The sequence below is a fragment of the Marmota flaviventris genome, chromosome 2 (genome assembly GCF_047511675.1).
Source record: "Marmota flaviventris isolate mMarFla1 chromosome 2, mMarFla1.hap1, whole genome shotgun sequence".
Lineage (NCBI taxonomy): Eukaryota > Metazoa > Chordata > Mammalia > Rodentia > Sciuridae > Marmota > Marmota flaviventris.
This window is the reverse complement of record NC_092499.1, coordinates 136278645-136305308: the sequence shown is the minus strand read 5'-3', so window position 1 is coordinate 136305308 and position 26664 is coordinate 136278645. Positions and strand designations below refer to the sequence as shown.

The following is a 26664-nucleotide window of genomic DNA, read 5'->3' as shown; positions in this document are numbered from 1 at the left end:
AAAAGAAAAAAGAGAGGTGGGTGGGACAAGAAAAATCAAACTCCATGTTAAGATTTAAGATCTGGAGACAAGCCTGCAAAGGCAGGGTCGCCCATGGCATGCCTCTTAAACATCTATAGGAATGACAATGGGTCACAAGTAACAGTAGCTAACAAGGCACTCCGGTACATGGTATAACATCAGCAACTTGGGAGGCTGAAGCAAAAGGATCACAAGTTCAAGGTCAGCCTCAGCAATTTAGTGAAGCCCTAAGCAACTTAGTGAGACCCTGTCTAAAAATAAAAAATAAAGAGAGGCCAGGCACAGTGGCAAACGCCTGTAATCCCAGCAGCTCAGGAGGCTGAGACAGGAGGATTGAGAGTTCAAAGCAAGTTTCAGCATCAGGGAGGCACTAAGCAACTCAGTGAGACTCTGTCTCTAAATAAAATAAAAAAGGGCTGGGGATGTGGCTCAGTGGTTGAGTGCCCCTGAGTTCAATCCCTGGTCCCAAAAAAATAAAATAAAATAATAAAAGGGGTTGGAATGTGGCTCAGTGATTAAGTGCCCGGGCTCAATCCCTAGTACCAAACAAACAAGAAAGCAAGTAACAGTAGCTAACTTGTAATGAGTGCCCTGTAAACTCAGTTCTAAGTATGTGCATCGCCTCATTTGACCTTCACGATAGGTCTTTGAAGTAGAATTCTCTAATTCAAAGATAAGTCCTTAAGATTCAGAAAAGCTAACTAATTTTCCAAAGATTATAAAGTAGTTAGTGAATTAGCCAGCATTAAAACTGCACTTGACCCAAAGCCCATGTCTGTGAACCCTACTCTCCACTTATGTGCCACTTCCATCCAGGTATTAGCTACCTAGAAAGCCAAGTTGAAAGATTTGAGAAGTCACATCCACCAAAGAATGTAATGGACACAAAGATGACAAAACAATCTCCAGGAGCTTTCAGACATCAGGACATAGATCTGAAAACACAGATAAGAGAACAGTTGATGCATGACTATAATCCCAGCAACTCAGGAAGCTAAGGCAAGTGGAATGCAAGCGTGAGGCCAGCCTTAATGAGTTAGCAAGACCCTGTTTCAATATAAAAAATAAAAGGTTGTGGTAGAACCCATGGGGTCAAGACTCAGTGCCCCCCAACACCAAAAAAAAAAGGAAAGAAAGAAAATGGTCAATTTTTACTGGATCATACAAGGTTTCCTAGAAGAAGTATTATTTAAACAAGTCCTCCAGGGACAACCAAAGGAAAGGGTGAGAAAGGGCACAAGTTGAGGAAACAGTATAAACAAAGCCAGGAAGTCATGAAGAGGTATTTTGTGTGGGTGTGTGCTCATGTGATTGTGCCTTCTCTCTGCCTAGCTCCCTTCTCTCCAGCCTTCTCAAAGAGCGGAAACCAAACAACAATCCAAAAGTTCAAGTGGAACCTCTTTGGAAAAATGCCCCATCCTTGGTAGAGGATGGAACCTCCTCTTTCCTCAGGGACCAGATTGCTGGGTGAAGAATGGGTGAACACTTGGGGTGAGAGGGGTTGTAAATACCTTTCCTCTTGTTACTTCTCACTCTCTCTAGGATTGGAATTTGGATGACAACTGATATCCCTGTGGAGTGCCACTTTCCTATAGGTTCCTCCAGGTATAGAGTAAAGAAAAAATCTTACTGGGTCTCTCTCAGGAGATTATAGACAACTGGGGACATTTCTGCTACCACTAATATTGCCAGAACAAGGCAATGTAGAATACTGCAAGACTTTGTTCACCATTGAGATATGTAAAGACCAACACACAGACACACACACACACACACAAAGACAGGGGAGGCCTGGGGACAAAACACACCTATACAACAACATTCCTTCTTAAGACTCCAGTCAGTTTTCTTGGCACAGTGGTGCATGCTGGTAATCCCAGAGACTCTGGAGGCTGAGGCAGAAGCATCACAAATTTGAGGCCAACCTGGGCAATTTTTTTAAAAAAAATTTTATTTTATTTATTTTTTAATATTTATTTTTTTAGTTGTAGGTGAACACAATACCTTTATTTTATTTATTTATTTATTTTTACCTGGTCTGAGAATTGAACCCAGTGCCTCAGGCATGCTACCAACCTGGGCAATTTAGTGAGATCCTGTCCCAACATAAAAAATAAAAAGGGCTGGGGACATATATATATATCAGAGGTTGAGTGGCCCTGGATTCAATCCTCAGTTCTACAAAATAAGAAGACTCCAGTTAACTGACATATGTCCAGTCTGATAGGAAAATGGCCAGGTTGTAACTGACTTCTCACAGTACAGAACTCTGGAGAAATACAACATGGGGTTAGATCTGTATTCATATATTTTCTGTCTATGCTTCTGACTCTAAAGAGTGAGGACAGGCCTCATTAGGGCCTAGATTCAAGGATTAGGTGCTGAAGGTAGCATGCTTCAAGTTACCTTAATTAAGCCCAGATTAAATGACAGATTCTGGGGCTGGGGATGTGCCTCAAGCGGTAGCGCGCTCGCCTGGCGTGTGTGCAGCCCCGGTTCGACCTCAGCACCATATACAAACAAAGATGTTGTGTCCCCCGAAAACTAAAAAATAAATACTAAAAATTCTCTCTCTCTCTCTCTCTCTCTTTCTCTTTAAAAAAAAAAAAAAAAAAAATTCAGTACAAAAGCCCTGCTCAGTAAAAAAGCAAGTTTCTGGTTTCAGCATCTTTCTTTCTTTCTCTCCCCCCCCCCCCACCACAGATTGAACTCAGGGGCACTCAACCACTGAGCCACACCCCCAGCCTTATTTTTGTACTTTATTTAGAGACAGGGTCTCACTGAGTTGCTTAGCAACTTGCCATTGCTGAGGCTGGCTTTGAACTTGCAATCCTCCTGTCTCAGCCTTCAAAGCCTCTGGGATTACAGGCATAAGCCACCATACCTGGCTCAGCATCTTTCTTTTTAAAATCTTTTTATTATCTTGGTTTTATAAATTGAACCAAACCCAGGGGGCATTCTACAACTGAACTACATCCTCAGTCATTATTATTATTATTATTATTTTAAAACCTGGGAACATTGAGTCATAACCCCAGCTCTTTTTATTTTTTTTTATTTTGAGACAAGTTCTGTCTAAATTGCTGAGGCTGATCTCAAACTTGTGGTCCTCTTGTCTCTGGGATTACAGGTTAACACCACCATTTTTTATTAAATTTTAAATTTAAAAGATTGGGGAGGGGGACTGGTGCTCAATGATAGAGCGCTTGTCTCACATATGCAAGGCCTGGGTTCCATCCTCAGTATTTCAAAGAGAAAAAAAGAAGGGCTGGGGACATAGCTCAGTTGGTAGAGTGCTTGCCTTGCATGCGCAAGGCCGTGGGTTTGATCCTCAGCACCACCAAAAAAAAAAAAAAAGAGTGGATAATAGCTCATAGTAGTTCAGCAGGAGTAATTGAAGTAAGAAGTCCTTCTAGAGACAAGAAGCTGTACTCTAGACAGCAGGCTGTGTTCAGGGAACAAAGTGTCATCATCTGCTTGGTGGAATAAAGAGATTTTTTAAATTTTATTTTTGACATAAGAGTGGCAACTTCCACTTGAACAGCATCCTGTACTTTATAAAACATTTTCATACATGCCAGATCATTTAATTATCAACATGAAGGACCAGCATCCTCATTTTATAGATGAGAAAATAGGCTCAGAAAGATTAGATAATATATTTATGTATATTGCTGGAAGAGAAAAAAGTTTAAAAGGATATGCAACAAATAATAGTGGTTATATAGAATGAGAGATACAGGTGATTTTACTCTTTTGTTTGTTGACTTAACTGTAGTTTCTGATAGTTCTATAAATGTAGAAGCTTAGGAAGTAAGAAATTTGAAAAAAAAATAAAGGTGGGAGGAGGAAGATAACAGGAAAAATGTAAACAACTTCCTCAAAATCAAATGGTCAAGTTTTTATTTTTATTTTTTTTTTGAGAGAGAGAGAGAGAATTTTTTAATATTTATTTTTTAGTTTTCGGCGGACACAACATCTTTATTTGTATGTGGTGCTGAGGATCGAATGCAGTGACACGCACATGCCAGGCAAGTGCGCTACCGCTTGAGCCACATCCCCAGCCCCAAGTTTTTATTTTCCATCCTGCTCTGCGGACACACATGGTTAACGACAGAATACAAGAAAGTAGCTAAAGTAAGAACAAATTTCAAAAGTAATCACATCACAAGCAATCGAAGATATGCAAATTAAAACAATACACAAGAATCATCAATTATGTTAACAATACTGTTTCTCAAAGATGAGGGTGTGGTGAAATTGGTAGTCATTTACTGCTGATAACATTGTAAATTGGTACAATTCACTTAGAAAATGATTTGGCATCAAGTAAGTAGAACTGTAAAAATGTTCACACCCTGTGGAAATAATCTAAAATGTGGAAGCATTTTTTTCTGGAGGAAAATAAACATGTTTATATGAACATTATTAATGTAGCAGGGCATCCTCCATTCAGACAGCAGGTCCTAGTTTGGCTATTTATGGATGGGAGGGCCTGTAACCTTTTGAACATTTAATTTGCACTGTTACACATAAGTGGGTATGGCAGTGTAGTTAGTTCAGTGGTAGGGCACTTGCCTGGCATGCAAGCCCTGGGTTCAGTTACCAGCATCATATACACAAAAAGATATATACAAGGGGAGGGGATTTTGAAATTTTGTCTGAAAGGAAAATAAGAAGGTGTGCGTATAATCGAGAGAATGAAGGGTACTGGCCTAGTGTCTGTTGAGGGTTCAGACACTTTAGATTGTCTTTTTTTCACTATAACTCAACTTCATGAGATTTAAGAGGGAAAGATGAGTCTTTACAAGAACATCATTTTCTTGTGTTTTTTTTTGTGTGTGTGTGTGTGTGCGTGTGTATGTGTGTTTTGGTGTTAGGAATAGAACCCAGGGCACTTAACCACTGAGCCACACCCCCCTCCCTTTTTTGTATTTTATTTAGAGACAGGGTCTCACTGAGATGCTTAGGGCCTCGCTATATTGCTGAGGCTGGCTTTGAACCGATGATCTTCCTGCCTCAGGCTCCTGAGCCACTGGGATTACAGGCTTACAACACCTCACCTGTGTGTGTTTTCTTGTGAAATAAGAAAAGATATAGAAGTTATACACATTAATTAAAAGGATTTTTCCCTTTTTTTTTTTTTGTGGTACTAGGGATTGAACTCAGGGGTGCTCTAACCATTGAGCTATAACCTTAGTTCTTTTTATTTTTTTTATTTTGAGAGAGGGTCTTGCTAAGTTACCCAGCCTGTCCTGGAACTTGAAATCCTCTTATTTCAGAATCCCAAGTAGCTGGGATTATAGGTGTATGCCACCATACCCAGCAAACATGATTTTTGATGTTTATCTGTAGTGGTACATGTAACTAGAGTTTGTTTATTTTCCAGTTGTATAGTATTCCACTATCTGAATGACCAACTACAACAGAGGTAGAATTCATATTTGAATAAGCACCCCAGGTAAGACTGATGAAGGTGGTGGTTGTTTCACATTTTGATAATTAATGTCTTAGAGAATAAAGTCTAATCTCTTAACTCTCTGTCTCCTAACTCCCTAAGCCTTTTAATTTTAAACTGCTTCTCTACCTTTTCCAAAACCATTTGGTTATCTATCTTCATCTAGATAATTTTTATTCTTCAATTCTCCCATTAAATGGTAAACTCCTTCAAGGCAAAGATTATCATCTTTCTCATTGTTGACATTGACATTTACAGAGATACTGTACAAAGAGTTTTATGTGTATTATCTTATTAATCCTCACCCAGCCCTATGAAGAAGGCACTATGATTGTCCTCATTTTACAGGTAAGGAAATAGCAGTCAGAGAGAGGAAGTAACTTGCCCAAAGTTAAACAACTTTTAAATGTGGACCTCTTTATCTTACACATTTTTGTACCTCTGGGATTTGGTATGTGGAAGGCACTTCTTATATATTTGTTGAGCTGAACTGAAAGGAAAAGCCAGGAGACCAAATGGAAAATTGTGGAGTTCAGATGATGGCAGTGGGAATGGAAAAGAAGAGCTGGAGGCAAGACGTGGCATGCCAAACTGTTACAGAGCTGGAATCCAGGGAGAGGGACTAGAGGAGGGACAAGAAAGAGACAAGACCTTTGCATTCTTTTGCTTTGAGCACTTCTGTCTTTTTTGGAAATCTTTACAAGAACAAGGTGCTTTTGCAATTTAAAAGTGTGTGTGTAGAGGAGGACAGACAGCAGAGGCAGAGACTATGTGACTTGGTACCAGCAAAAAATAGGAAATGAGGGAGAAGAATCTCAAGTTGACCAGCAGTTTCTGGGAAGGCTATGTAGAAGAGTATAGAATCATTTGAAGAAAAACATCATAGGATGCTTTGGGAAGAGATATTGACTGTAATTTGGATATTCTGAGCTTGTGAATTGGTGGGTCCTCCTTATCTACCAAGTAGCTGAACTTATAGGTCTGAAGTTATAGAAAGAGGTTGGACCAGGCTCCTGTTCTGAGAGATGATAGTCGAAGATACAAGACTAGCATGCAAGCCAGGAGTGGTGGTGCTTGTCTGTAATCCCAGACATATGGGAAGCTGAGGCAGGAGGATTGCAAGTTAGAGGCTAGCCTGGGCAATTTAGTGAGACCTGTCTCAAAATAAAAAAATAACAAAGGGGGCCTAGGATTGTGGCTCAATGGTAGAGCAATTGCTTAGCTCGTGTGAGGCACTGGGTTTAAAAAAAAAAAAGAATAAAAAAATAAAGGTATCATGTTCATGTACAACTAAATAATATTTAAAAAAAAACAAAAAATAAAAAGAGTTTAGTGTGTAGCTCAGTGACCTAGCATCCCTGTCCCTGGATTTAATCCCCAATACTGAAGAAGAAAAAAGTACCTAAAAACAATAGCTCTGAGAATAAGTATGTGTGAGTACAAGTTTGACAAAAGGGAAAGGAAAGGAATATGAAGATAGGGTCTAGGAAGAATGCATGTGAGGTGGGGAGATAGTTTAGCAATCTCACCATGGTGCTTTGTGATAATGACCTCTTGTAGGAGACTCGCTATGTGCCACTGTGCTAACCCCTCTTCATCACGGACTGTCTCAAGTCTTCAGCTTTCTTCTCTGTACTATGACCCTGATGTAGCAGCCAAGTCATCCTTTTATGAAAAACCATTAGTGATGACATCTCATTCCCCAGAGAGTAAGATCCAAACTCCTCAGTTTGGCTATTTAGAGACTTGTTGGTGTGACTCTTCACATCTTCACCTCACTGTGCTGCCTATGAGCGTGTATTCATTCATTCATTTTTTTTTTTTTTTTTAGTACCGGGGATTGAACTCGGGGTCACTTGACCATTGAGCCTCATCCCCAGCCCTTTTTTTTTTTTTTGCATTTTATTTAGAGATAGGGTCTCACTGAGTTGTTTAGCACCTCACTTTTGCTGAGGCTGGCTTTGAACTCAGCCTCCTGAGCTGCTGAGATCCAATAAGTTTTTATTGAGCACTTACCATGAAAGAATGTGTTATGATTTGAATATGAGTAACCCCCACAGAACACCTGTTAATGCAGGAATATTCAGAGGCAAAGTGATTCGATTATAAAAGCTGTAACTTAATCAGTCTTTAGTTCAAATGAATTGATTGGGTGGTAACTATAGGGAGATGTGGGTGGTTGGGAGAAGTGGGTCACTGGGGATGTGCCCTGAAAGGGTGCCTCTTCCCTGCAGCCCCTTCCCTACCTTGCTTTGCTTCTTGACCCCACCACAAGTTGAGCAGCGCTCCTCTGCTGGGCCCTTCCCCCATGATGTGCTGCCTCACTTTGGGCCCAGAGCAGTGGACTCAGCCCTCTATGGACTTAGAACTCTGAAATCACAAGCCCCAAATAAGCTTTTCCTCTTCTAAGTTGTTCTTGTTGGGTATTTTGGTCACAGTGATGAAAAAAAGAGAATGGAAACAAGAGAAATGCTCCTTCCTGTCATGGAATTTACCAAAATAAAATAAATTATCTGGCAGGTACTAAGAACTTTGGTGAAAATGTGGTAGAGAGTGACTGTTGGGGGAGGAAACCTAATTTAGACAGGATCATAAGGGAAAGTCTTGGTAAGGAGTTGTGTTTAGGCTGAAACCTGGTTGGAAAAAAAAGAAGCCTCTACAAAGATCTGGGCAAAGAACATTCTGGGCAGAGAGAACAGTTAGTACCAAGGCTCTGTGGGTGCACACAACCTTGGCATGACTTAAGAACAGAGAATGCAAGTGTGCTGAGGCATAGCAAGGGAGAGGAAGGCGACATCAGAAGAATTTGAAAGGGGAAGAGTCCAAATGACAGGGGCTTCATAGACCTGGATAAGAGTTTGGGTCTTTATCTTAAAAGCAATGGGAAGGTGCTGATGTTAAGCAGATAGGTGATATGATTAGAGTTAGGATTTTCTGGCTTATGTAAGAGGAAATTTGAGCAAAAATAAAATTGAGATAAGTTAGTAGGCTGCTGCAAGAGTTCAGGTAAGAGACGTGGGTGGTTCATTGTGGGAGAGTGGCAGTGGAGATGGAAAGGTTTGATAATATGCTTGAGAGGAATCTAAGAGGTAAAACTGAGAGTGCTATGCAGTGACTTAGAATTTGTAGAGAGGACACAGGGAACATATGCAAGAAGCTGATTGTCCAGTCATAGGGATAGGAACTAGGAAAAATATTGAAAGACAGTAACCTCCACTCCCACCAATAGCATTTAATAGTTCCTGTTTGAAGTTGAGCATGGTGGTGCACTCAGAAGCTCAGGAGCCTGAGGCAGGAAGATCACAAGTTCAAAGCAACTTGGAGAGGCCCTAAGCAACTTAGGGTGACCCTGTCTCAAAATAGAAAATAAAAACAGGGAGGGGGATGTGGCTCAGTGGTGAGCATCCCTGAGTTCAATACCTGGTATAATAAATAAATAAAATAATAATAGTAATAGTAGTAATAATAACTCCTGCTTGGGTTGGAGATAGAGCTCAGTAGTAGAACTCTTGCATAGTATGTGAAAGGTGCTGGATTCAATTCCTAGCACTGCCAAAAAAAAAAAAATCTCTGTATTGGGAGTGGCACAGAGAGGACAGAGGAAGGTGGGTGGCAGGTTCATAAGTAAGTCACACATTACCACTCAAGAGCTCACATCTCACAGCATAAGTGCATCAGTAGATGTGCAATACAAAAAACAAACTCTTAGGAATAAGACTCAATATATGTGACAAACCATTAAGCTCTGTCTGCAAAATACTGTTAGGAAGTAGGAATAGGAGAGGCTAAAGGCTAGGTTGAAGTGGCGTTTAGTTGGGAAGGAATATGCCAACTCTACTGGCAGAAATAAATTTTTACCTTTCCTCTGAGAATATGGGGGCAAGCCAAGGAGCAGGAGAGGAACCAGAGATTCAGCCTACCTACTTCTGTCCTCTCTAAACATGAAACTTCACACATGGAAGAGCCTGCTCCCAACATGTGACACCAGTAGGATCTAATTTGTAAAGTTTAAGAGCCAGAAGATATCAGATATCTGGTATAACAAATACACTAAAGCCTAGAGTGATTAACTGACCTGAAAAGGAGAATTGGCTAGTAAATAACTGCACCAAAACTAGAAGCTGGATTGGACCCAAGGGTGCTCTACCACTGAGCTATATCCCCAACCCTTTTATTTTTTATTTTGAGACAAGGTCTCCCTAAGTCACTGAGGCTGGCCTTCTGAGTCACAGGGTTTACAGGCCATTATATCTAGCTAGAAGTTGGATCTTCTAATCCCTGGTTCTGTGATGCTCCCAGATCCTGCCAAAAATCTAGGGTCACTCACATAAAAAAAAAAAAAAATGCACAAATCAGGTTCCTAACTGGGTTTGTGGTTATGAGTCTTTGTGGTAATGTCTTGTTTCTCTTAAATTCCTCTAACAGGCTCCCTCTTGTGGGACACCCTTCCAGGACATCTTATATCAATCCACTGCAAATTCTCAAAATGGCTCTTCTGAGGGACATTCAATTCTGTGCTTTCTCATTCTAGCCTCTGGCCAAAACATTTCCATTTCTGGAGAGATGAAGCCCCTGAATCTCATGTAAATCACCCCTTACCTCTGCTTGCTGGGCTCCTCTTTTACCTTCTCATTTGATTTTTACAAATGTTGTTCTTTTATACATACCGATGGCATTTGATTTAGAACAACACTTGGATAGGCAAAATAAATGAAGATGGCATATTCTCAATTTACAAAAAAATGGGATGTAAAATCATTCCTAAGTAATAGGGATGTAGTTTTTCTCTCCTGATTCTGGCCAGGAAAGTATTAAGAAATATTAATTGGCAAGCTAGAGATTCCATCCCTAAGAAATCACTCTTTAGCACAATGTTTTATGAGGGACCTAGACAAACTAGAAGGAAGTACGGGAGGAAAATTATTATGAGATTTATGCATTTAGAAATTTCCCATCAGACAGGGTCTGTCAATGGAAAGGGGCTTAGAGATGTGGGTCATGGAGGCCAAAATTTAGATGGCAATATTAAAAAAGTCAGAGAGTTCTAATCAGGCAGCTACTTTTTTATTTTTAAACTGGGGATTGAAGTGGCCCTTTACCACTGTGCTAAGCCCCTAGTCCCCGCTTTTTTTTTTTTTTTTTTTTTTGAGATAGGATCTCACTAAGTTACTGATCACCTCACTAAGTCACTAAGGCTGACCTTGAATTTTCAATCCTTCTGCCTCAGCCTCCCAAGTCACTGTGCCTGGTTAATCAGGCAATTATTGTGCTATTCCTATGCAAACTATATTTCAAAGGAACCACATAGTAGATAAAGGAGAGTGGTCTTTATAGAAATATTCCAGCTAATAAATGAAGAAGAAATGATTGGAATAAAATGTTACCATTTGGCAACCCCAAATAAAATAAGGGATTACCAATGGCTACTAACATCATAAGAAGAGAGAAAAGAAGGAGGGTGTGGTGGTGGCACACACCTATAATCCCAGTGATTTAGAGGCAGGAGGATTGCAAATTTAAGGCCAGCCTCAGCAATGTAGCAAGACCCTGTCTCAAAATAAAAAATAAGAAGTACTCAGTGGTAGAGCAACCAAGGACTCAATCCCCATTATCAAAACAAAGGGCCCCACACCACCAAAAAAAAAAAAAAAAAAGCGATGAGCACTCAGTTCCCTCCTTAGCTCATTGCACCCTTAGCCCTCCATTCTTATTCCATCAGAATCAAAGACCCCAGCCTAGGATCCTGTAAAGCTCCCTCAGAATTGGACTACATCCCTCAGTCATTTCTAAATCCACAGTGCTTAATGGATGGAATATGGTTCCTCCAGTTCCGTGTCCCAGAGGCACTAACAAATCCTAGACCTGGTCTGGTCCATGTTGTTGAAGAGAAAGAACCGCAGATTGGAAACCTAGTCACCAGGAACCAGATCTGGCTCTTTTATAACCATGTGAACTAATGAGTCATGTCATTTAGCATTTTTGCACCTTAGTTTTCCAATAGATTAAAAAAAAAGTTCCTCATTATAAGACTGAGGGACACCTGGAGACATAGCCAGAATTTCCTGGAAAAAAAAAAGACATTAGTAATAGTAGTTTAACAAGAAACTCTAGAGACATTACATTTATAATTCAACAACAAAATGTGTGTGTGTGTGTGCACGAACCCGCATGTATTTCAGATAAATAAAACCTTGGGCAGAAGGTAAGTTAAGTATCACTCAGGCTTGAGAGGAGATAAAAGTCTAGCAAATTTAAGGGCCAGGGCTAGGACTCAAACACTTTACCTTCTCAATGAAGTCAGTGTTCTTTCCAATAACCTGACTTCCCTTGATTTATTTCAATTAAATATAGGAATGTTCTAGTGCATAAAATGAATGGCCCTACAAGGGTCAGAGAGTTGCATTAACCTAAAAGTAAAGGGACACAATGACCCAGCAAATTAGAAAACAAGATTGCTTCCTTTAGCTAAATGCCAGGAAGGATTCCTGTAATATCATTTGACATTTTCAGCAATTTTGCTTCCACAGTTTTACAGTCTTCCTCCAGGTCCTTCTGGCTTGTTCATCATTTTCTATGCCTCAAATGACAGCAAACCTATAGTGGAAAAACCTCACACACTGTCCTACAAAGAGATCTGAGATTCTTTTAGCCTCTAAGTCACAAAACCACAAACATCCTCTATGGTAATTCTGCCTTGTCATGGTGATGAGACATCTGGTGACTAAAGCCTGTATAGCACTAGTAAGAGAGAGTTTCCATTTTATTAAATTTAGGTGTTCAGACCCCAGACCTTGTAAGTTCTGAACTAGAGTGGCTTGAATTATAAATTTCTTATTGAGTTATAGACTGTATTATATATATTATATTATATTATATTATATTATATTGAATATCTTTTAAGGCCCAGACACTGCTTTTAAGGACTTTATATAAGAACTCAAAAAATATTTTTTTTGTTTTTGTTTTTGTTTTTTTAGCAGTGCTGGGGATCAAATTCAGAGGCCTCATAGACAGACTATACCCACAGCCCAAGACCTCAAATATTAATCATTGAGCACCTACTTTGTGCCAGGCACTGTACCAGATGGTTTACATGAGATCTCTAGGCCACATTCCTTTCACCTCTAGTAACCAGACATTAATCATTTAAACACATATTTCCCTAAGGGTGAGTTACATACACTGAAGTAATGTCTTTTGTGTTCAGAACATTATTTGGACCCTGTAAGTTCATCCTCTTCATTGTAACACAGAAAAGAAAGAGAACAGATTAGGGTCTGACTTGAGTCACCAATGCCCAGGTTTTCTCTATTTGGGGTATCTGAAGACAGTAGCAATGGAAATTTGAAAAGTAATAGCAGAACCACTAAAGACCATTTCCTAAATCAAATGGGTGTTTTGATGGCATAAGAGATGAGCTTTCTGCCGGAAGCTCTTATCACATTTACTACAGTGAAATGGTTTTTCTCCTGTATGTGTTCTCTGGTGCGTGAGAAAATGGGAACGCTGGTTGAAGGTCTTGCCACATTCGGGACAGGGGTAGGGTCTGTCTCCTATGTGAATGCGTTGGTGGGTAGTGAAATGGGAGCTCTGATTGAAGCTCTTTCCACACTCGCCACATTTGTAGGGTCTTTCTCCTGTGTGGATTCGTTGGTGCTTAATGAGGGCAGAGCTATCAGCAAATCCCTTCCCACAGTCTTTGCACTTAAAAGGTCTCTCACCGGTATGTGTCCTCTGGTGTGTAACCAGATGGGAACTCTGACTGAAACTTTTGTGGCACTCAGGACAACTGAAAGGCCTTTCTCCTGAGTGAGTACTCATGTGTGCTACAAAATGAGAACTGTCTCTGAAGCCCTTCCTACACTCTGGGCATTTAAAAGGCCGTTCTCCTGTGTGGGTTCGTTGGTGCTTAATCAAATCTGAGCTCTGGCTAAAACTGTCCCCACAGTCGTTACACCTGTAAGGCTTCACGCCTGTGTGAATCCTCTGGTGGGTGATGAAATTTGAGCTTCGACTGAAGCTTTTATGACATTCGAGGCACGTGTAGGGCTTTTCTCCTGTGTGGGTTCTTTGGTGCATTGTGAGGTGTGGCTTCCGTCCAAAAGTCTTCCCACACTCTGGGCACCCATAAGGTCTCTCCCCTGTGTGGGTTCTCTGATGTTTGATGAGAGTTGAGCTGTCGCTGAATTTTTTCTCACACTTGCTGCATTGGTAGGGCTTCTCTCCTGTGTGTGTTCTGCGATGAGTGACGAGGTCTGAGCTCTGTTTGAAGCCTTTCCCACACTCGATGCATTTATAAGGTCTGTCACCAGTATGGGTTCTTAGGTGTCTTATGAGATAAGAACTCTGGTTAAAGCTTTTCCCACATTCTGCACACATAGGCTTCTTTCCTACATATCCACGCAGGAACTTGTTTAAATCCCTGGCCTGTGCAAAGGGCTCCTGCTGGCCCTCTCCTGGAAGCATTCTATGTTGCTCTCCTACTTCAAGGGCCCTGTCCCAGTTTCCTCCCCAATTAGGAACATGAGAAATATTTTTATTGGTCCTTTCTGAGGATGTTCCACATTGTTCTGTTGTTTCAGAAATGTCCTGACTGAGTTTTGCCACCTGATGGTCAAAGTCTGAAAAATTAATGGAAATAACACAGAATAAAGTTATCAGTTGTAAGAAAAGAACATAAAAAATCAGTTAAGAATGATTAAAATTACAGTAGCAGTAGGCTACACTTAATTTGATCACTCTGCTTGTTATTTTATTTGCAAAGTTTGTTGAGGACTAAGTGTGGCTCAGGGTAAGGTGCTTGCCTACCATGCATGAGGCCCTGCATTCAATTCCTTGCAATGGAGAAAAAAAGGTATACCATATATTGTCAAAATTGGGCAACTTCCTTTAAAGATGTTATAGTATAGATAAAGTGAAATGCTTACTCAAAATGAAGTCAATTTCTGACTGACTGCCCAAGAAATCAAATGTAAACTTTGCTAATAAAAACAAAAGTCTAGGGCAAGAGTTTAATACTCCTGTGACTTAGGTTATTATATATTTTTGCATTTTTTTTCCTGGAAAAAAAAAGTCAGGGAAGCAGTCAAAATTTTTCATCTAAAGAAGAGCTAAAATTCTAGATTTCCTCCTACTAGGTAGCACTAACGTCTCACCTGTGTGACTTTTCCTTAGGATTGTCATTGTTTCAAAGTTTTGTAGTGGTAGAACCCATGGTGCTTCTTTCTGCTCCAGCTGGGAGATTACACTTGGTCTAGAAATCCTACACAGGAAGATGAATGAACATAGGATGTGAATATAAGCCAAGCATACAAGGCCTGACCAGACACCAAGCTCTCTACTTTCCCTAGGTAAAGAACATAAGTGGACTGTTAATGTGTGTTTGGGCTCATTAAAAGGGCAACCAGAGTGTGGGGCACATGCCTGGAATCCCAGTGACTCGGGAGGCTGAGGCAGGAGGATGACAAGTTTGAGGCCAGCCTCAGCAACTTAGTGAGACCCTGTCTCAAAATAAAAATTAAAAAGTGCTCAATGTATAGCACTTCTAGGTTCAATCCCCAGTAATGGGGGAAAAAAAAGCAACCAGGTGAAGTGCTAATAGAGAATGGTTGCTACAGGAGGCTAAAGGGGAAAAAGCTTTTTTCCTCTGATTAAAAACAAAAACAAAAACATGGGGCTGGGTAACTAGTGGTCGAGAACTTGCTTAGCATGCACAAGGTTCTGGATTCGATTCCCAGCCCTGGGAAAGCACATGCATGCATGCGTGCGTGCACATACACACACACACACACACACACACACACTCACTCACTCACACATTCACACAAGCCAGACTTGGATGATAGACACTCTGGAATAAGCACCATAATTCATTTCTGAAGACACAAGGTTAAACCAATGTAGAACGATAAACTCATCAGAAACAAAGCTGCCATAATCTAACCATTAAAAAGAATCAAGGGAGTTAACAATAATGTTTGGCTTTACAATTTTCCCAGAAAGGCAGCTGTTGATACAGCCATGAGAAAAAGACAAAAACTTGTTAAGGGGAAAAAAAATGGACAAAGAATGTGAATAGGGGGCTATAGTTGTAGCTCAGTGGTGGAGCACTTGCCTGGCATATATGAGGCCCTGGGTTTGAGCCAGCACCGCATATAAATAAATAAATTAAATACAGGTCCATTGGCAACTAAAAAAAAAAGAATGTGAAGAGGCAATTGGACGAAAGAAAAAAAGCAGCCTATAAATGTATGACAAACCCTTAACTTTACCATTGACTGAAAAAATTCAAATTAGAACAATGATCTACTTAGGTAATACAGTATAGAGGTAAAGAATACAAACTCAAGAGTCATATGCCTGAATATGAATGTTAACCCTGCCATTTACAAGCTGGTGACCTCGGAAATGCTATTTAAATTCTGTGTCTCAGTGTCTTCATCAATAAAATAGGGTTAGTGCTCACTTCAGCAGCACCTATACAAAAATTGGAATGATACAGAGATTAGCAAGGTCCCTTCCCAAGAATGACATGCAAATTTATGATGTGTTCCATATTTTTAAATAAATAAATTAAATATGAGCTGGATATAGTGACACATGCCTTTAATCCCAGCAACTATGGAGGAGGAGGAGGCAGGAGGACTGCAAGTTCAAGGCCAGCCTCAGCAATTTAGCCAGGCCCTAAGCAATTTAGCAAGACCCCCCCCCAAAAAAAAAAAAAAAAGATAATAAGGTCTACATTAGAGGATTTTTCTTGAGGATTAAGTTTAACTCTTTAAAACACCCTATCATTGTTATTTTACCCCAACTCTTAAATTAGAATATTCACTCTCATAGATAAAATAGAAAGAAATGAACATTTTCATTTACTGCCGTGGTAATATATAATTGATTCAATCTTCTTGTAAGGAACTTGGCAAACTACCAAATACCTTAAATACCTTAGAAATGTATCCACTCTCGGGCTGGGGTTGTGACTCAGTGGTAGAACACTGTGTGAGGCACTGGGTTCGATCCTCAGCACCACATAAAAGTAAATAAAAATAAAGGTATTGTGTTCATTTACAACTAAAATAATTTAACAAAATGTGAAGTGGTTATGTTAAGTAATGTACAGAAAGATATTATTACCAAAATATACATTCACAATATAGGCACAATTGAATGTACAGTATAATTCAAATATTCTTTTGTGGTTTTGGGGTTTTTTCCTTTCTCTCTCTCTCTTTTTTTTTTGTACTGGCAATGAACTTGGGGATGCTTTACCACTGAGCTACATCCCCAGCCCTTTTTATTTTTTATTTTGAGATATAGTCTTGCTAAACTCCCGGCTGACTTTGAACTTTTGATCCTCCTGCATCAGCCTCTAGAGTTGCTAGGAATACAAGCATGGGCCACCAAGCTCAGCTTTTATTTTTTTGACAAAGAGTCTCCCCTGTGTCTAAACTGCTCTTGAGCCATGATTCTCCTGTCTCAGCCTCTAGAGTAGCTGGAATTACAAGTATATGCCACCATCCTCATTTTTTATTTTGTTTTATAAATTTTATATATGCTTATAAAAAGGCTGGTAGGGAGCTAGGGATATAGCTCAGTTGGTAGAGTGCTTGCCACACATGCATAAGGCCCTGGGGTTCAATCCCCAGCACCACAAAAACAAACAAACAAATAAATAAATAAAAGCTGGTAGTTAGTAACTCACTAGTGATAGGATTAGGGGTGACTTCTGTTTTCATTTTGCCTGTCTTTTTCATCAGTGAGTATTAATTTTTTTACTGGGGATTGAATCCAAGGCCTTATGCATGCTATAAGCAAGAGCTCTATCAGTGACTTACTTCTCCAGTCCATTGGTATTTTAGAAAAAGCACTGGAAGTATTTTTTTTGTTTAAGTGATAGGTAAAAACCCCATGGGGACAGTCCTCCCTTTTCCACAAAGACCTGGGTTGGATTTTTACCTCTGCCCCTTCTGAGTGTCAGTGTTCTTCACTAGAAAAAGAGAACAGTAGCAGATCTATCAAAATATTATAGTGAGATAGTAAGAAAATGATAAATATCAAAGATATCTGTTGCCAAGCACAGTGGCCCATGCATGCAATCCTGGCTACTCAGGATGATGAGGTAGAAAGATTACAAGCTCAAGGCCAGCCTGAGCAATTTAGCAAGATCCTGTTTCAAAATTTAATTTTTTATTTATTTTTTTTTAGGGCTGAGGATGTAGCTTAGTATAATGCTGGGTTCAATCCCCAGTATCGTTTAAAAACAAACAAACAAAAAAAACCCCCAAAAAACACAACCCTGAAAAACATAAAGTGCCATAAAAATATAAAAATAGAAGTCACTCTTAGTCTTTTTCTGCCAAGGAGCAACAATTAATTTCAGATATGTCTAGGAATCTAAGAAACCAGTGTCCCCAGATACCACTCAGACTTGGGCCCTTTCAAAATATCTAAATTTTAAATTTTGGTGGGCAAGGCAGTCCCGGGGATTGAACTCAGGGGCATTCAATCACCAAACCACATCTCCAGCCATATTTTGTATTTTATTTAGAGATAGGGTCTCACTGAGTTGCTTAGTACCTTGCTTATTGCTGAGGCTGACTTTGAACTGGCGATCCTCCTGCCTTAGCCTCCCAAGCTTCTGGGATTACAGGCATGCACCATTGCACCTGGCTTAAGTTTTAAAGCTTAAGGAGAGTAGCATCCTTACCCTTTGAGAGCCCATTCTTCTAACTGTGCTGGGTGGCATCCCTGAAGAGAATTCTTTAAGCAGTGTCCAGGTAACCCACTCTTCCCTGAAGTCCCCAGCCACATCATTGAGGGTCATCAGTTCCTAAAGCAAGAAACCTCAATATGCATCAATAGCTCCCTAGATATTCTCACTATTGTCTGAAAACCAAAAGATGGACACTGTATACCCAAACCAAACAAAAAGCCCCTTGACTAGAACAGTCTTGAGGTAAATTCTGTCAATGACAGAAGAGTTGCCTTTCTTTCTTTCTTCCTTTTTTTGTACTGGCAATGGAATCCAGGAATGCTATACCAATGAGCTACATCCACAGACCTTTTTTGTGTGTGTGTGTGGGGGGGCGGTACTGGGGGTTGAACTCAGGGGGAACACTCAACCACTGAGCCATATCCCCAGCCCTATTTTATATTTTATTTAGAGATAGGGTCTCACTGAGTTGCTTAGCACCTCACTGTTGCTGATGCTGGCTTTGAACTTATGATCCTCTTGCCTCAGCCTCAAAAATCACTGGGATTACAGGTGTGGGCCACCATACCCAGCTCTTTTTATTTCATTTTGAGACAGGGTCTCTGGCTTCGATCTTGCAATCCTCCTGCCTCAGCCTCCTGAGTTGCTGGGATTACAGGTATGTGCTACTGAGCCTGGGGATTTCTTTTCTTATTCTGTTTTCACATAATCCTTCATATAGCCAACTTTCCCATCACTAAGAGAGGTCTGGACCTCCCAGATACGTCTACAAAACCCTCAATCTTTTTGATAGCTTAACTTTTTAAGGAACCTAGTGTTCATAATGGAAAAAGATAAAGGAGAGAGATTGCAAGTATAATTCAATTTCTGAAAAGCTTTCAGTTCTCTCCAACTACATTTTACTCAGCAAATTAGAAAATTGTGGACTTTTCTTATTTTAGTTTGAGAATAGCAGACTCTTCTTGGCTTATAGATTTGGGATCAACCTCAAGGAAAAGACTATGCAGAATCCCAAGGGGAATTTTGCTGGGAACCATTCTATTTCAAGGTTTAATGGCTTCAAAAATGAGATGTAAAAATATATGGGCTAAAAAAAAAAATGGATAAGTTGTAAAATAAGTAAAACTCAATGGGGAGAAGCACAAAACACATCCCTTAATGCTGAAAACTGTCATAACATTGACAGCAGTATCATGAAAAGATTATTTTGAGGGAGAATGGTAGGAGTTATTACTGGATAAATCTGTAAATCCTTCCGTAATTAACATAGTGTAAGGCAGTAGGAGTTCCCCCTACCGCTTAAAGAGTTTTCAATAGAAACCCCAAGTCAGCCAGCTGGTGGACCATCCCCTACAAAGAATTCTGCATTTCAGTGGAAGAAAAACCAGACTGGAGTGAGGAGGTATTAGTCTTTCACATCTTTTTGTTTTGCTTTTGTTTTTTGGTCCCAGGGATTGAATCTTGGGGCACTGTACCTAAGCTACTCCCCCAGTCCTTTATTTTTTTAATATTTTAAAGTTGTGGGCTGAGGATGTGGCTCAAGTGGTATCATGCTCGCCTAGCATGGGTGAGGCACTGGGTTCGATTCTCAGCACCACATAAAAATAAAATAAAGATGTTGTGTCCACCTAAAACTAAAAAATAAATTTACAAAAATATTTTAAAGTTGTTGATGGACCTTTATTTTATTTATATGTGGTGCTGAGAATTGAACCTAGTGCCTTATGCGTGCCAGGCAAGCTTGCTACCACTGAACCACAACCCCAGCCCCAGTCCTTTATCTTTTATTTTGAGATAGGGTCTCCCAAAGATTCTGTGGCTGGCCTTAAACTTGCACTCCTCTTGCCTTAGTCTCCGAAGTGGCTGGGAATACAGGCATGAGCCACTGTGTCAGGCTCTTTAACATCTTTTGTTCCACTAAACAAAGTACCTGCTTACTATTTGAATATACACCGTTTTAATAGAAATATTTAGGTATTTACAGACACTGCTATTGCTCATTTATATTTTTAAGGATCTAAACATTGTAGGAGTACACTTCATCTCTCTGACTTAAAACCTTATCAGAAATAATGTCATTAGGAAGTAAAATTTATAAGTTTTGACTACAGATTTTATTTCTACATTCATTACAAAACACATAACTGCAGAGCTCACTTGCAGTAGATAGTGTGATTGAAGGAGAGATCATTCTTAGCTATGTTTTTATAAAAAAAACAAAAACAAACAAACAACAAAAAAACTGTTTCCCACCCAGTCTCCTTTCTCCTGTACAAGTGACCCCAAAGGCCTTGGAATGCTAAGGTGCTATGACTAAGTGCCATTGTGAGATGTGCGAGTTTCCTCCTGGGTTTATTAATAGGAACATGACCGCACCGGTGGGGCTGACACCCGTTCTTCCTCGCGGTGCTCCAGGCCTTAATCAGGGTGCAGCGGTCATAGGGTCACAGAGATAAGCTGAAACCCGGGGACCACCACTAAGGAGCAAGAAAATTGACTAAGATGATGCACTATATACCGAGGGTGGTATAGAAACTGCATCTCCCCACAGCTCAGCAAGACCAGGGGCTCCTACAGGGCGAGAGCCTGGACCTGGCGTGAACAACGTCGGGTAGGCAGGCGAGCCCCCCTCCACGCCCCTCAGCAGCTGGTGAGGTGTAGCCTCAGACTCCCTCCCTGGATCACTCACCGCCCCAGGCCCAGCCGGGGATGGAGCAGGAAGCAGGAGTCCGCCGCCGAGCCGCACCCAGCCGGCAAAACTGAGCAGGTCCTTCCAGAACCTGACTGGGATTCGTGTCAGGGCTGTAAGGACACAGGTGGGACTCAGGGTTCGACAGCCAGCAGCCGGAAAACGCCGCCCCTGGCTCACTCCATTGGTTTCTCTGTTACCACAACTTGAAATTCTCCTGAGTTATTGGGCAATTAGCCGTCAATCATTGCAAAGCCTCCTGGGAAATGTAGTCCTTAACTAGCTCGCAAAGGATTCCGAGTTCTGTGGTGCTCAGTTCCAAGTGCTTGACAAGTACTAAACCCATTTCTCGAGCTACTGAACCACGGGAATCGCCTCTCCAGAGCCGAGGGCCAGATCTAAATGCTGTACCTCAGAGGAGGATCTAATGCGAAACTCCAGGTCTCACCGGACTACTATGGAGCAGCCTGGTACCCTGGCGGTATCTCCCTGGCTCTTACACTTCGCCCCTACCAAGCAAGAACAGCTCATCGCTCTGCCTTTCTGCAGATCCTTTCTGCCACGAGTCCTTCGCCTCACTCTGGGCAGCTAGAAACTGCAGAGGCTGTGTGTTGCCGGCCGAGTTCCACACCAACTCGGACTAGGCATAAGAAACCCCCGAGACCCGCCGGGGAAAACCGTTAGTTAACAAACAAACAAACAAACAACGAAAACAGACGTTCTGCTTCCTTCCATTAGCCTCATGCTTCCAGACATATTCCGTTTCCATTGATTCATACACCTATTAATAGAGAATGCAGACGAGGACGTCAATGGTAAGTATTGTGGGAAATGTGGTATCGGGTTCCAAACTGGAGAGGCTCCTGAGTCTTATGTGAGAGACAGTGAGCATTTTGGTGAGAGAAAAAGAAGAAGAAAAAGGAGAAGAAAAAGAACAAAAAGAAGGGGGACGGGGACCTGTCTACTCTGTTAACTCAATGCAATGAAAAATAAAGTGTTTTGGTTTTGTTTTTGTTTGTGAAGGACTCTAAGATACTTAGAATTACCAGACAAATGGCTCCTGTGGAAAATTCCTTTGATGCTAATTCCACCAGTCCTTCAACAAACAGGCAAGGTACACCCTCCAACAAACACACATGGTACATCCTCCAACAGATATTTATTGAGAACACTCTATAAACATTCTGTATTTAAGATCATTCTGAACTCTGTGGTTACCCACAGGAATCAGCATGGCCCTTGCTTTCATGAAACTCACAGCCTAACAGGGGAGATCAGCCACAAAACATATTAAAATCAACCTGGGGGCATAGTAGCATGTACTTGTAATCCTAGCTCTCTAGGAGACTGAGGAGGAAGGATCACAACTTTGAGGCCAGCCTGGGCAAAATAGCAAGACCCTATCTCAAAATAAAAAATAGAAAGGGCTGAAGATATAGCTCAGTGGTAGAGAGCTTGCTTAGCATGAACAAGATCTTGAATCCAATCCCAAGTACCACCAAAAATAAATAAATAAAGTAATAATAAAATAAAAGATTAAAATGCCAAGAAATGTTTTTCTTTCTTTTTCATACAGACAGTGGCATCTTAGTTATTTAGCTACATATTTATAGACATTTATAAGATAACCATTAGCATTTGGGGGATTTTGAACACTATAATCATATATCTGGTTTTGGTTAGCAGTTGTATCTTAGTTAAATGAAAGTGAGAAATTGTGTACATATATGAATATGTAACAATGAATTCCACCATTATGCATAATTATAATGTACCTGTTAAAAAACATGGGGAAAAATGAAAATGAGGAAAATGGAAATCTCACAGGACCTTAGGAGACCTAGAGATCACCAGGCCTCATGTGACTATAACATAGTTCAGGACCTGGAGAACTAAAGGCATCTCCAGGCCCCTAAGGAGTCTTTCTAATATTTTGTTGTCAGGTAGATTTTGTGGCTCTTCAATCCATTCACAGTGAATAGGAAATGGAGATGAATGAAGATTCACAAAATCTGGCTGTTGTCTATTCCCTGCCTCTCTTTCATTCCTTCTATCCCTATTTGTTCTCTCATCATTTCACCACAGAGCAATTATCCAGGAGGGGAAGCTTGATCTCACAACAAGTCAGTAAAGGAAATAAGACCTTGTATCCCAGGTGGCCACATAAAGAAAGGACCATGAGATAATGGAAGTTGAGTGCTTACTGGTGTGGAGAAGAGGAGAAAGTAGAGGAGAGAGAGAAAGGATTTTTTTTTTTTTAAGATGTGGTCTCACTATATTGCGCAGGCTGGTCTTGAACTTCTGAGTTCAAGTGATCCTCCTGCTCTATCCTCTTGAGTATCAGGGACTGTCATCTTATACCACCCTGAGTGATTTATCACTAAATTATGAAAGAGAGGGTATATATCAGTTATTTGTTGCTTTGTAACAATCCACCACCAAACTTAGTGGGTCTATTTATCTATCTATTTATTTATTTATTTTTGAGACAGGGTCTCACTGTGTTGTCCACGTTGGTCTTGAATTCCTGGACTCCAGTGATTTTCCCCCTCAGCCTCCCTGATAGTTGGGACTGCAGATGCACAGCACTGCACCCAACGATTTAGTGGTTTTATTTTATTTATTTATGTTTTGGTACTGGGTATTGAACCCAGGGGTACTCTACCACTAAGCTACATCCCAAGCCCTTTTTACACTTTTTAAATTTTGAGGTAGGGTATTAATAACTTGCTTTGGCTGGCCTTAACTTGCAATCCTGCTTCAGCCACCTAGTTGCTGTTATCACTGGCATGTGCCATTGGACCAGGATACTTAATGGTTTTATATAACAAACATTTATTAAGTATCACTTCTGTCAGTCAGGAAACTGGAACAGTTTAGTTGAGTGTCTATGACTGACAATATACCATGAGATTACAGTCTAGACACTGGTTGGTGCTGTAGTTATCTAAGGCTTGCTCAGAGCTGGAGGATTTGATTCCAAACTCCTTGGAGAAGCTGTTCCCACTTGTGGTCTCTTCTCACAATACAGCTAATTTCCCCAGAGTGAGTGATTTAAGAGAGAAAGACACAGAAGTTATCTAATCTTGCAAGTGATATACCATAATTTCTGCCATACGTGATTGGTCACACCTTGGTACAGTGCGGGAGAGGACTATAAAAGGACCAGGGGCCTCTTCCCAGGAACTACATCCCCAGTCCTTTTGCTTTTTAAGTTCTGAAACAGGGTCTTAAAGTTGCTTCGTTCCTCACTAACTTGCTGAGACTGTCCTCTAACTAACAATCATGTGCCTCAGCTTCCCAAGAGAGGGTATATATTAGTTATCTGGGATTATAGGCATGCACCACCACACCGAGCTATCAGAGGGTTTAAAGTGCCTTGCTCTGTCAGACTCCTGTGATACCTCTTTAGGAAACTTACAGTAAAAATAAATAAATAATAAAACCTATATGTATGAGGAGTTAACTCAGAATGTCTCTATAATTGAACTAAGATTCTTCAGGAGATTCTTATTATTGTGCAGTTGTTCAGGTTACCAGGTAAAAATAAGTCTCCTTGGGGATTTAAACAGACTAATTTGGGGTAAGTCTTAGTTAATTTAATGTTCAAAAGTCTTAGAAGAGGGTTGGGGTTGTGGCTCAGTGGTAGAGCGCTTGCCTAGCATGCATGAGGCACTGGATTTGATCCTCAGCACCAAATAAAAAAATAAATAAAATAAAGGTATTGTACCCATATTCAACCAAAAAACAAACATTAAAAAAAAAAAAAAAGTCCTATGAGAGTTGTCTCCTCCAAAGTTTCCTTTCTACTTCTTCCTTCCCATGACATTTTCTAGGTGTAAAGGGCCTGGTTCTCCACCCTGGGGGAAAGTGTCACAGGGAAAGGGGTCTGGGGAGGTCCCCAAAAGGAAGAGGGAGATCTCAACTTGGTCCTAGCAGGTTCTTATGCCTCAGAAAGGAATTTCTGGACACATCAAAAGAGAAACAAAGATTTATTTAAGAAAGTAAAAAGATTTGTTTAGGAAAGCTATAGAGCAGGATACATACTCAAAGGGAGGAATGTGGGCACTCAAGGGTGAGGTGCTATTTTGAGTCTTGGGCTCTTTTTTTTTCCCCCCATAGTTTTTTTATTGGCTGGGGCTGGGGATGTGGCTCAAGTGGTAGCGCGCTCGCCTGGCATGCGTGTGGCCCGGGTTCGATCCTCAGCACCACACACAAACAAAGATGTTGTGTCCGCTGAAAACTAAAAAAAAAAATAAATAAATATTAAAATTCTCTCTCTCTCTCTCTCAAAAAAAAAAATTTATTGGCCAGGTATGGTGGGGCACGCCTATAACCCTATCTGCTCTGGAAGCTGAGGCAAGAGGATCGCAAGTTCAAAGCCAACCTCAGCAATTTAGTGAGGCCCCCTGAGCAACTTAGTGAGATCCTGTCTTAAAATAAAATAAAATACATAAAAGGGATGGGGATGTTGCTCAGTGGTTAAGCACCCCTGGGTTTAATCCCAGCTGCAAAAAAAAAAAATAGTACATGATAGTTATATATAATATTGGAGTTTGTTTCAACATAATCATACATGCATAGAAACTCTGTAAACAGTAAACATGGGAAGCATGTGTGTAGGGGGGATGATGTCAAACTGATGAGTTCAGTTTTCTTAATTGTAGAGCACAGGGCAGGTCATGGTGGTCTGGTGCTTTCAGGATTTCGAGATTGATGTCATTCAGTCAATAGATAATGTTTGGAATATATCCCTATCCTAAGTTTCTAACAAATTTTCCATTGGTTTATTTAATCTAAAGACAATATATTATGTAAACTAGCAATGTATGTAGCCATTTCTTATCTGGACTCACAATTCAACCTAAGATTCAAGGTTTATTTATTTATTTATTTATTTAACAAATTCAGGCCTAGAAGTAAAAAGGCTTGGGGAGTAAAGGTAAGGGTGTTTGTGGAGCTTCTCATAATTAAATTACAGAGTTCCTCCCTTCCTTTCTACCTATCCTTATTATTTTTTATTTTTATTTTTTTTTCTACTGGGGATTAAACCCAGGGGCACTTAACCACAGGACTACATTCCCAGCCCCATTTATTTATTTGTTTTAATTTTTTTTTTTAAAGAGAGAGAGAGAAAGAATTTTCAATATTTATTTTTTAGTTTTCGGCGGACACAACATCTTTGTTTGTATGTGGTGCTGAGGATTGAACCCGGGCCGCACGCATGCCAGGCGAGTGCACTACCACTTGAGCCACATCCTCAGCCCCTTATTTGTTTTAATTTTGAGACAAAGTCTTGCTAAGTTGCTTAGAGCTTTGCTAAATTGCTGAGGCTGGTCTTGATTGTGATCCTCCCCTTTTAGCCTCCAACTGAGTTGCTAGGATTACAGGTGTGCACTATGGTGACCCACACCTCATTTATTTTATCCTCTCAGAGAAAACTTGGTTCTCTAACATCTTTTCCATGAGCACCCACTCACTCCACTTGAGATTCAGCTAAACTCGCCAGATCATTGCATGACCTCTGACCTCATCACAACCCTTATCGACCCATTTAAGCCTAGTGGCCTGTTCTCTTTGGTGCCCACTGAGGCTGTTACCCTGAAGCTGTGGTGACAGTTTCTTGGAAGGCCCTTAGTCATGTGGGGATCATTTGGGAGACTTCTTAGTTTTCAACTTCAGCTGTTCCTATTACCCTCATTGGGAGCACTTGGAAACTTGTAGAACCCTTCATGCTACATAGGATCAAAGAAATCTCTGATTTTACCTCTGACTTAATTCAGG

The 26664-nt window shown here is 40.5% G+C and overlaps 1 protein-coding gene and 1 non-coding gene across 2 annotated transcripts in view; one reads left to right on the top strand and one right to left on the bottom strand.

Moving 5' to 3' along the window:
• Positions 1-12405: 12405 nt before the first annotated feature.
• The window catches only part of Znf774 (zinc finger protein 774), a 596184-nt gene continuing 581925 nt past the window's right edge, over positions 12406-26664 (bottom strand). Inside the window, 1 exon segment of the mRNA XM_071608600.1 lies at positions 12406-13823. Within this exon segment, the coding sequence (XP_071464701.1) occupies positions 12860-13823 (964 nt within the window). The 3' untranslated portion in view covers positions 12406-12859.
• LOC114081227 (U6 spliceosomal RNA) lies at positions 15937-16040 on the top strand. The gene has a single exon (XR_003580748.1). It is a non-coding gene; the product is annotated as a U6 spliceosomal RNA (small nuclear RNA).